The following is an 11,426-nucleotide window of genomic DNA, read 5'->3' as shown; positions in this document are numbered from 1 at the left end:
TCTCGTGCCGCCGCGACACCAAGCCGCCGAAATTTTGGCCCGTTTCAGAAAATGTTACATAGTCCCTGTTTTCTGATGGTGGAGGTACAACTGTTGATATCGTAACATCGTAAGAAAGACCTTTTAAATTTTTCGCAGCAAGCACGCGTGGAACTGCGTAACATAACTAACGTGATCGCAGCACAACAAAACTAGATGACGTCATGCCTCAATGCCCACAACCTTACGTTTAGTGAATCCTGGGCCAAAATGAACTGCAACACAACGGACGGGTAGATGGACATCCCAGCTGGACACCTCAGTCAGCTGTACACAACTGGCCAGTTGGACACACACAAATATCCGCTGGATACACAGAGCTCGTCACCTGGCCACGCACAGCTGGTCAGGTGGTTACACACTGCCAGTCAGCTGGCCACCCAGATGGTCAGCTGGGCACACAACTGGCCAGTTGGCCATACGCAGCTGGTCAGGTGGTTACACACTGCCGGTCAGCTGGCCACCCAGATGGTCAGTTGGGCACACAACTGGCCAGCTGGCTATGCCCAGCTGGTCACTGGATATACACATCTGGTCAGCGGGTCGCCTACGGCATTGGCAGCCATCACACACACGCACGTACGCACACACGCACGCCCGCAGGCACGTGCGCACGCCAGCTCGCCACACACTCAGCTGGTCAGGTGGACACCGGCGCCGGTGCGGGGGACGGCGCGGTCACTGACCGGTGCTGGCGATGGGCCGACTGTTTGAAGCAGTCGGCGCAGAGCACGCAGGTCGGGTCCTGCTCGCAGTCGCGGCAGCTGTAGGTCGGGTCGCCGTTGTTGAACACCTTACCGCACATGCCGGACGTCGTCGGGGCCGCCTGCCCGACCCAGACCGTCAGCTCAGGCCCACACGCGCGCACGCGCGCCCACTCAGCCTCGACAGGCAATCATGCGCACTGGACATCATACCGTCGGTCAATCGTCTCCGATATGTCACAATACGACAATTCGCCCTCTCACGACAGTCGTTCGGTCCGACAGTGAATGGCGCTCAGGTAAAGACAAACCAGTCACAATCGGCTCTCCGCGCGGCCCGGTCAGGGGTCTCAGCATGGCAGCCAGTTTACCCAGTCCGCGCTGATGTCCAGCCGCAGGGCGAGCTCTACCGACTACAGACGCAAAACCACATCAACGGCGCCACGCTGAACAACACCCAGCCGCCGACGAACTCCCGCAAGTCTGCGACAGGTCCACGCGCGACGCAAGCTACTGAGACGTCCGGCTCCAGGCAGCACCATCTGCGGCTGCGTATGCGCCGGCGCCGGCGCCTCTCACCTGGCCCGCGGTCTCGTCATCGCCGAGCAGCAGCTGCGAGAGCGGCTGCAGCAGGAGCCGCTGGCAGCGCGCCTCGTCGTAGGCCCAGAGGTCGGCGCCGGTGGCCGTCGGCTCCGCCAGACGGGGCACCGACTCCTTCCAGAAGTCGCTGCGGCACCGCCGGCTCCGGTTAGAGGCGGGGAGAGTGGAGGGAGGAAGGGCAGGGGGTGGCAGAATGGCAAGTCCCCGCCGGTCACCTTTACGGCCGGAGCTCAGACCACAATGTGTTTTGGTATCGGGAGAGGCGCACCAATACTGCAAAGTGGCGACCGCACACACACAGTCGGCGCGCGGGGCGTAACCACGTCCACCGTTGGCCTGCCCACGAGCCCGTCCACCGAACGATGCCGCCACGCTGTTCCCGAGCGCGTCAAAGCGAGACCTTGGTCCTGAAATGCGGACACGACGACAGCGACAGGCGCACATCTGGCTGGTGCGCCGTATCGCGATTTCCGGCTGTCGCTGTGACCGATCAGTGCGTGATATAGCCACTGCAGACTGTGCAGCGCTCCACGAGCGCTGCAGCAGTCTGCAGTCTGCCACCGATGAGCTGAGGCGCCATGCGGTCCGAGCTCACCGCGTGGTGCCCACCCGGAGCATCCTCACCGTATGATGTCGGCGGCGAGCTCCCGCCGTCTGAACAGGTCCTCCCACGCTTCCACGGGCGTGGCCAGGTCCGCCTCCGCCATTGCTCGAGAGTCGCTCTCGCTCCCTCCGCGGCGAGCACGTCTGCAACGCCAGCACGACCGTCGTCACCAGCGCCCGGCGCCGTCGCCGCGCACTGGACCAGCTGGCGGCGGCCCGGGCCGGCTGGCCACGCGTGGCTCGCAGCCAGACGCGCTGGCGCGGCACCGGCCGGCCGGCACACCTGCAGGGGCGTCGTTGGCAGAGCGGCCGTGCCGCCAGCCGGCACGGACCAGGCGAACCGTCGGCCGGTCGGCGCTGTGAACCAGGTCCGGCACCGCGCTCCGCTCGGCCGACGGTCCGACTACGCAGCGCAGCCAGCTGCACGGACCAGGCGAACCGTCGGCCGGTCGGCGCTGTGGACCAGGTCCGGCACCGCGCTCCGCTCAGCCCACGGTCCGACTACGCAGCGCAGCCAGCTGCACGGACCAGGCGAACCGTCGGCCGGTCGGCGCTGTGAACCAGGTCCGGCACCGCGCTCCGCTCAGCCCACGGTCCGACTACGCAGCGCAGCCAGCTGCACGCCGCGCCATGGCTGGCCAGCACAGCAGGGGTCTGTACACCGCGTGCCAGACTCCGAGTCCAGAGGGAGGGACTATGGTCATCATCGAGCTGTCTGGGTGGCGGGCGGTCGCCCGAGGGTGTCGGGCTGGAAGTAGGGAGCACACGGCCTGGCACGGCACGACACGCTCAACGTTAAAGTATTAACCTGACTGTGGCAACATCACTGCAAATACATGGGAGGGAGGAGGGATAGAATGACGAGGATAAATCGTGGATAAATAACCAAACCATTAGTGCATGGGGAGGGGTTAAATCGGACTCAAACAAGTAACACATAAGTTTGTTTTACGGGCGCTTCAGGCGAACAGTCTAGCGTTCGAACTCTGAGCCACACACAGCTTGTCTGACGCTCAACCCATCACCGAGCAGGCCACGCTGACAGGAAAGGCGAGCACCGCGGAGATACAGGGGCCCCATTCCTCGCGGTGCAGGCCGCTCCTGTCAGGGTGAGAGGCAGGCGACGCCGTATAACCTGACCTCCGTCTCAAATATTCCATTGCCTGTCGGACGCAATATTGTTGTCATGCGATGCGATGGGATTAAAGTATATGCTGAAACGTTAACACATGCGTAATAAAGTGTAAAAAGGTCAACTTCCTGCAGGCTTCTACTAAGGCAAAACAATGCCAAAGTCACTGATCAGGCCGCAAGATCTGCGCTCAAAATCTGCAAAAGATACCACACTATGTATGACAACAACTTACAAAAGCACGCCATAGATGTCCAGCGTGTGCAAACGTCATCATAGCACCGAATCTGCGCCTCCCCGCCGCGCTGTGCTCGCGCCCCATTTGTTTCCCGATCTCAGAGCCGACAGCGCAGCACGCACAGCCGGAGCTGGCCGTTCGATTGTGTGACGCACGCCGTCCTCATTACGTATTTATAGCGGCCCGCTGACCGCAGCAACGACAACGACAGCCAAGCACGGGCCGCAGAAAGGAGCAGGACAATACGGCACCGCTGTACTGTAGAGGCTGGGAGCAAGCAGTGGCCGACGGCCGTCCGCCCTCCCCAACACATGGCGGGTAACAGGGGTGTTCAATCTACCGAACAGGCAGCTCATAATTCTATTAGAATGAAAGCGCTGGCCGAAAACATCAAGCTTTCCAGCCCCGTTTGCGAGCCCTCCGGGAATGATCGTAAATTTAGTGACTCTTCTAACCACTGCTCTCACACTATTCTTCCCAGATTTTAAGACCACAATCAATATAGAACCATACACATGCATTGTTCCCGGAAGGAACTGAGTCTGATCTGTGCTGACATCTTTTTTTGTTCCACCCCTTGTATGCTTGAATGCTACTATGCATAACCTAAGCAAATAATTTTCACATGGCTTGACACAGATCACACCTGATAATGCGACAATAATATCCACATTAGTCAATTTTCAAGAATCCAACTACACTTCAAAGACAAGCACTTCCTTCTTGCATTTTGGTGATGGTGTTCTTGGTGTTCTACGGAGGGCTGGCTTACTATTAAGCAACGCAAACGCTGTACCTCGTCTTTGGATTGCTGTGTGGAAAAATTAGTTATGATCACGTATAAATTATGGCGCTCTTTATATGCTTGAACTAGAGATAATGAACGCCACGTCCCAGCACATCCCTGATGCAATCCAGCAGGACACCACAAGCATTAATACGTCCATTTCCAGTTAGGTTCAATCCGTGGATGATGGCAGCTTCCAGTATATGACCCATTGCCAGTCGGCCTAAGCGATCATGGTTTCCACCAATTTGCACGTAGTTCTCATTCATTTTTCATGTAATGAATGTGGGCACTGTCTTCACTGAGTGTAACTGGAGAGATGATACAGGAGATGAAAAAGCCTCGGTAAGCTCATCGATGCCAACCAGGCCGTGATTTTCAATGGAAAAATGTTTCGCGCATAATATACACCCAACACCCATACACCCAATATAAGCCCATATATAACATATGGCTGTTCCCAATCCTATCAATGTCCGCTCGCAAATGATCAGTACAAATTAAAAGCCTAGCAATTTCGTCCTCTTTCCACAGCACTTTGAAACATAATGCTGGGTCAGAAGATGGCGAGCAGTTTTTAATCAGGTGCAGCAAAGCCAGTTATGGGGAAAAGGTCAGTTTCGGCCTTAACTCCATGCCATTTAAGACAACAAGTCCAAATGATGGCTCCAGCTTGGGCTCCATGAACTGCTGACTTTGGCTTTCTCAAGGTGATCTTTCACTTCAGTTACGTCCTGGCTTCTCACAAACGTACTGGTCTGTGCAGTCAACCCAATGTGCCACACAACTTTCAAGGGCATGATTCATGCATGTGGAAAAACCCAAATCAGTTGATCATTCTTTGAGCCCATGGACACCTGATGATGACCACAGAACAAACCATTTGAAACACTGTACACTAATAATACACAAGACCACGATAATCAGAAAAAGTAATCCCCAGTGATAATGCATTGTTTCAATCCTTCGCAAAACCTTCACAGTATTTCATGACACCATACAGTTTTATCCAACAACAAAATGGTCCTGTGTTACAAAAACAATGTTGCTAGCTACTTTTGGTCCCAGCTCAGACCTCACAGCTTTGAAACGATGGCTTGGTTTTGGTTCTGCATTGTTGGGTTTGAAGCCTCAGGCTTCTGCTTTCACTTTGTGCAGAAGCCACTGGCTTCAGCTCTAGCTCCAGCTTTGAAGTTCCAAAGTTTAAAGCCAGTCTTCCTACTTTGGTTTCATGTCATTATCTTAGCTTTGGATATAGCTTGAGATTCAGAAGCCTGGCTTCATCCCCATGCTTCAACACAGCATGAATTTTTTTTACTGAGTCATGACATAAGTAATTTTTGCATCAAGAGCAGCTTGAATCTTTTTTGGCCTGACCTTTGTTCAGAAACATGCTGTTTCCCCATGATCGAGAGATAATGGCGGTGTCCTAGAATTGCCGACTTTGGGTGTAAAGCATCACCCTATGGGGAGGAATTTTTCACTCATTTTCCCCAAATTTTGTGAATATTTCACCCTTGCCTGACATTGTCTAATCGCACATGCCATACCCCTATTTCCCTTTCTGAGCTTTTCAGATGTCATCCAAAACCGAGCTGACTTGAAACCGCCAAGCATAAACGAGGCTCCACAGAACCTGGACACCTACGGCTATGTCCTGCCTCACCTACATCTGAATCATGTCTATGTATGCATACGGCAAGGGCGCCAGGTACCTCCAAGACCAAGAACCCCAGCGACCCAGGCCGCTTGCACGCATTAAGTTTGGTTTGTTTACAAAATCCTTCACGATCTGCAGCTGTGCACCAAATACAGGGTTTTCACGCATCCCCTATTTTTTTTTTTTTGTCTCACCACCACACCACGAAAGCAGAGCCTAGTGCAAACACCAGCGAGACCTGGTAGAGAATTTTGCTCCGTTTTTTTTCCCGAGGAAACTTGACCACTAAATTGCATCACTCCCGAAATGCAGGAGTGAAGAGTTCAAGAAATGTCTTCTAAATTAAATTTACACGATGAATATCACCATTTGAGCACATATGTTACCAGATTTTAAATCAAATCAGCTGATACAAATTTTTTCGGGACAAATACCAGTATTTATATTTATTTAGCTACTTTTCTTTTTCCTGGCATCATACGAGTCTCATACCACTTCATTCTTCCTCCCTTTCCGATTGCCTTTAGAGGTACCAACTGCTGCTTAAAATTTTGACCAATTTCTCAGCAAGATACTCCAACTGCAAACTTGTACGTACTTCATACATAAATTGGATTAATTCGCCAGCCGCCAAAACATGTTTGCTATGCACCCAAGCATAAACAATTCACAGGGAATGAAGGGGACAATTTGAAACACGGAACTTATTTTTACCGCCCTTTTTGCCCCGTCAAACCCTCGGTTAACCGTTTTCTTTGTTCATGGCGGTGCTCAATAATGATAAATCTGAGCCTTTCGAGTGTCTAACTCGCCAGGCTACCTGGCAAGGCTATCCAAATGCTGCCAGAAAGAGCCTTGGGACAAACCTGACGCAGCTAATACAGCAGTGTTTGATGGCGAAATTCTGCTCTCTGGAGATGTTTATCATGCACACCTCTTACTTGTTTCGCATTTTAATCCCGTAAGTTGGTCGGCATGATTGATATTTATATTTGGGGGGTGACTGGGATGACTGTCTGCCAGCAGACCACGCAAAGGGTGCTGACTTTTTATTTTTGGGAGAGCAGGAAGAAGCCAGGAAGTCTCCTGAGGACCGAGTAATTGCTTACCGTACTTGCTTTCAACGCATGATTGGTAACCAGAGTCAGACATTTTCTGTTTTAATCCATCAAGTTTTGTCATAAGACAAATTATGATGCCACAAGGCATGCAGCAGGCTTATTTTGTTCCATATTCTTGGTTATTTGCCCCAAATTTCTTCAAGTGGTTCCTTATGGCTGTGTGTCTTTGGGGCTTTACGACGCACTCAGCTGCTGAGGCTATACGGCGTCGCCTACCTCTCACCCTGGCAGGAAGGGCGGGTACCGCGGGGAATTCCTCATGGCTGCTTTAACCAGATGTTTTCTATAGATTTCATGGTGTGCTGACTGGCAAATGACTGTACTGTATATATGCACTATATTTTTAACACAGGGATACTCTAAGCTGCATAGCAATTACACTATGAGTTAAATATTAGTATGTAACAAATAGTCAAACCATCCCATTTAAAATGTGAAGCCAACATCTCAAATTTTGTCATTAAATATGAATAAACAAGCCTAAATGGATGCCCTTACTGCAGCTGACAAGGCAAGCAGCAATACTGGCATGGTCATCCGAAAGGTCTGTTACTTTTGGAGAAGAAAGGTTGTTTTGTGGAGCATACTCATCATTGCCCTTGACATAAGTTAACCATGACAATCAAAACAAATTGTTTAAGGTGATTTAAAGTATTTTGGTTTGTCTGCTGTCAACTTTGTCTGATGTCAACAAGCATACACAAATTAACTGAATAACAATGCAAGTTGAAACCAGCCAAAAACTAGCTTTAGTTTTATCACAAGTGCTGCTGTCAACAGACAAGTGAGTTGAGATGATGTTCATCATATGGGCTACTCTAAGTTAGGTTAAGTTGGTCAAGTGCATGGCAAGTGGCAATGGGAATTGTGCAAAAATCAGTAACTCACAACTGCTGCTGTGATACAAACAGGTTATACAGGATGAGATGATGTAAGGCATCTTTAGGTCAGCCATAGGCTACTTTCACGGAAATAAGCATTGGTATTTTGTAAGAAACAGCGACAAAATGTTTGTTTTCCATGACCCCATCTTGACAGAAGCCAGAGGTATGTCTATTGTGTTTGACTTGGCAATGGACTGATGTGTAGGAGTCCAAGGTTTTTTGTTTGAGTGTTTTATGCTTGTTTAATTTTGTTATTTTGTTATTGAATTCCTTTGCTTTGTTTTGCTTTAAAAGTGCTGTGGAAGTGAAGTCAGTCAGAAAAAGCAGGGTCAAATTATCGGTGTTAAGAATTTGTATGCTCATGACGCTATCATGAAATTACTATGCTTTAACACGCGCCCGGTCGGCCGGCTAAGTACCCTTCGCTCGGATGGGGGAGGGTCAATTTAACCCCCTCTGATATCTCGGGAACTAAGGCAGCTAGAGACACCAAATTTTCAGGATGTCTTGACCTATACGTGAACCCACTCAACTTACGGTTTCAGCTTACTAGGTCATGACCTTCAGGTCAAATAAGGTCAAACAAGGTGAAATTCTAGGTTGGTTTCCAAAGCGCCCCCAGAACCTAGGCAACTATCTCTAAGCAAAACATCACAAGCCCATTTGAGGCCATTGACCTTGTTTGACCCTTCGAAGGTCATGGTGACCGAAATGGTACAAGACCGCTCTGAGTTTGCATTTGAATAAGCAACAAACACTACGCTAGGCAGTATGTTCTTAAAACAAAAAGTTTGACCCAGGTTATCTTAGGTCAATGGCCTGTTCTGACCTGTAAGAAGTCAACTGAAGATATATAATGCGGTTCCTGCTGTCAATAAATTCGAAATGGGCACCAGAAACTATCCCCTACAGCAAGCCCAAGAGTAATAAATCAGGTTGGTTTTGACCATCCTCTGACCTTCATATCTGACCTTAGGTCAAAGCTATTTGCTCATTAAATATTTGTGGTACCTAAGAAATCATCTCAGGAATGTATGTCTTCGCCAAACACTCCGTTGTTGTATCAGATTGAACGATTCCCTAGAAATTGCCTTTGCTGAAACCAGGGCCTGACTTTGACCTGTCATAGGTCAGTGACTTTACAAGGTACATCTAAAATTTCTATGTCAAATGGTCTGCTTAGCAATTTTCTACAGCTATGCAAAAGTTGGCGTGGCTACGCCGAGCTGTTCAGAAACCATTCGTGAAAAACCCTCGGGGGGGTCAATTTGCCCCCCCCCCGCACCCACCCGAGTGTATGCTAATGTATTCTGTTTCACTTTAATGGCCTAAGGTGTTAAAAAACGAAATAGTTTTGTCAGGTTCCTGATATTACATCCATGCCAACTTGAAATAGATGTATTTGTTTGCTGAAGCATCAGTCACAAGCTCATAAGTTCCATCTTTTGTGAATTGATTTTTTCACTCCCGCATGGTCTTTTTGCGATGGAATTTTTCACTCCCACCTTAGTTCAAAAGCGATTCTAGCTCCCTGGATAATGGCCACAATAATTTGTTAGCTTCTACAAGAGAGGTACTGCCAGGCCAACCTTCTTATCCTCCCAATGCATCTCAAGAGTTGGCAGACAGCAAACATCTGACATATCTGACATAATATCATGTTTGCTGACAGGCAATATCAAGACCAGGGATTACCACTGATATGCAGATGTGACTCAAAAAGCAGCAATGCCACTGGGTTAAGTCTGCATTAGACAAGTTACATTACTAATTTACCATTTTAGGATGCACCAATGGCTACACTACATTTCTTGCTCATGAGACTCATTACATCAAAATTTAGTATTACATTACGCACATCATCATCTTCAGCACCAGCTGATGTCAGAGTCCCCTATAACCAGCCTTAGAAAAGAGGGCAAATTATGTCTCAAAATGCCTGTGGATCACATTATAATGGCATTCCATAGCTGTATTTGTAAATGACTGGCCATCCAGGAGGTTTATCAAGTTATGTTAAGTGTTCCCCATTATTATACTTCTTGATGGAAACACTACATAACAAGCAGTTCCAATTGCCTGCCACCAATTTTAACCCAATACAGTCTTGTCAAAGTTAGCACCTTACCCTTCTCCAACTTTTAGATGATGATAGTGTATGCATGTGTTTTACATCATTTCTTTACATATGATCATGCCCATCGAAATGTTTTTTATCAGAAAGGTGGTCAAAAGATAAAGGACTTACTGAGACTAGCTACTAGCCTGGCAACTTACACATGCATGTGGCTGTAAAGTGGAATATTGCTAATTATTTTCACATGCATCACATTAACTTGCTTAAGCCACTGAAGACACACACATCAAATTTTCTTCCTTACCTTACCTTACCAAACATTAACTGATGGGTTGTTTGGTTGTTTGGTTGTTAACTGACAGCTTGAAAACATACTTATCCAGATATTTCTGAATTTGAAGTTAGATTTCTTTGATCACTACATTATTTTGACAGGTTGTACAAAAATAAATATAACTGATAACATACCTATTATTAAGTACAAATCTAATGAACTTCTATGCAGAAGTACAAAATTCATACTTTCCAAGCTTTGGCTAAAACATACCAAGTATTGCAGTATTCATCCAAGCTACATATATTAGGAATGGGTATTTCCCTTTGAGTACCTTCTATCTATACATGTATTATATTGCACATATTACACTTTGACTCCCTCTCTTTTAATATACCTGCACAAGAACAATTAATCAATGTAGAAGGAAGCACCATGTGAGAAGAAGCAGAGTAGAAGTGTCTTATGCCATGCATTTCACATGTGATTAAACCTTTAAATATTACAGATCATGTGACTACACATCAAATTAGCCTATACTCCAACACATCAATCAACTAACCTGGGCACATGTTACTAGCAGTCATGACAAACCATATAAAGACCATGTGTGCATGTTGATGTATAATTGAGGCAGGCTTGTCTGACAGACCCCAAATAGGACATACTATCAGTCACCCAGCACACCAGCAGTGCATACTTTGACATGATGTTTGAGACACATCCATCATACCCAAAATTGGGAAAACAACTGTCAAATTAAGCAACAACAGAACAGGCATTAATACAATATCACTAGTTACCCGCTAAAATCTAAGAACAAAGCGCAATCAAAGTGAAGTCTCCAAACAGAGTAGCTCAATATCACTGGTCGGAAGAGGTTGAAGATATCGCATGCATCGAAGATGTCAACTTCAATATAAAAAATGGGCTACGCCTGACAACAAATGATGGTTTTTGCAAGCGAATACTTATTCCACGAAATTTACTTTCAACTGCCTATCAGATCACCCACACCCACCTGTTAAGTGTAAAATTGTGAGAATGGCCCGTATGTTCACAAACGCCACACTAACCCGCAACCTCCTCTTTCTCTTTTGTTGACTTCAATCAGCTGTTTGGTTTAGGAAGATGTTCAGAAAGTCTAATGCCGCCGTGTTAGCAGCTGTGACGTCACTGGAAGGCTACCAACGAGGAGCCGCGATGCGTTCGTTCGGAAACTATGCTAGATGACTAGATGACTCAAGGGTGGATTCAGAATTTCGTCAAACGGGGGGGGCACGCAACGATGTAGGGCCCCCGGAGTC

At 48.1% G+C, this 11,426-nt stretch overlaps 1 protein-coding gene across 1 annotated transcript; it reads right to left on the bottom strand.

The window, feature by feature from the left end:
* Nucleotides 1-725: 725 nt before the first annotated feature.
* Nucleotides 726-11,224, bottom strand: LOC119114534 (E3 ubiquitin-protein ligase UBR2; the record flags this gene model as incomplete). Its single annotated transcript, XM_037238634.1, is given in 4 exon segments — nt 726-865; nt 1,323-1,470; nt 1,968-2,090; nt 11,141-11,224. Coding segments are annotated over 3 exon segments (371 nt in total), but the record flags the coding sequence as incomplete, so codon positions are not given.
* Nucleotides 11,225-11,426: the final 202 nt, after the last annotated feature.

The sequence above is a fragment of the Pollicipes pollicipes genome, unplaced genomic scaffold, assembly GCF_011947565.3.
Source record: "Pollicipes pollicipes isolate AB1234 unplaced genomic scaffold, Ppol_2.1 Scaffold_974;HRSCAF=1128_pilon_pilon_pilon, whole genome shotgun sequence".
NCBI lineage: Eukaryota > Metazoa > Arthropoda > Thecostraca > Pollicipedomorpha > Pollicipedidae > Pollicipes > Pollicipes pollicipes.
Note: the sequence above shows the minus strand (reverse complement) of the source record. Positions and strands in the feature narration are given on the sequence as shown.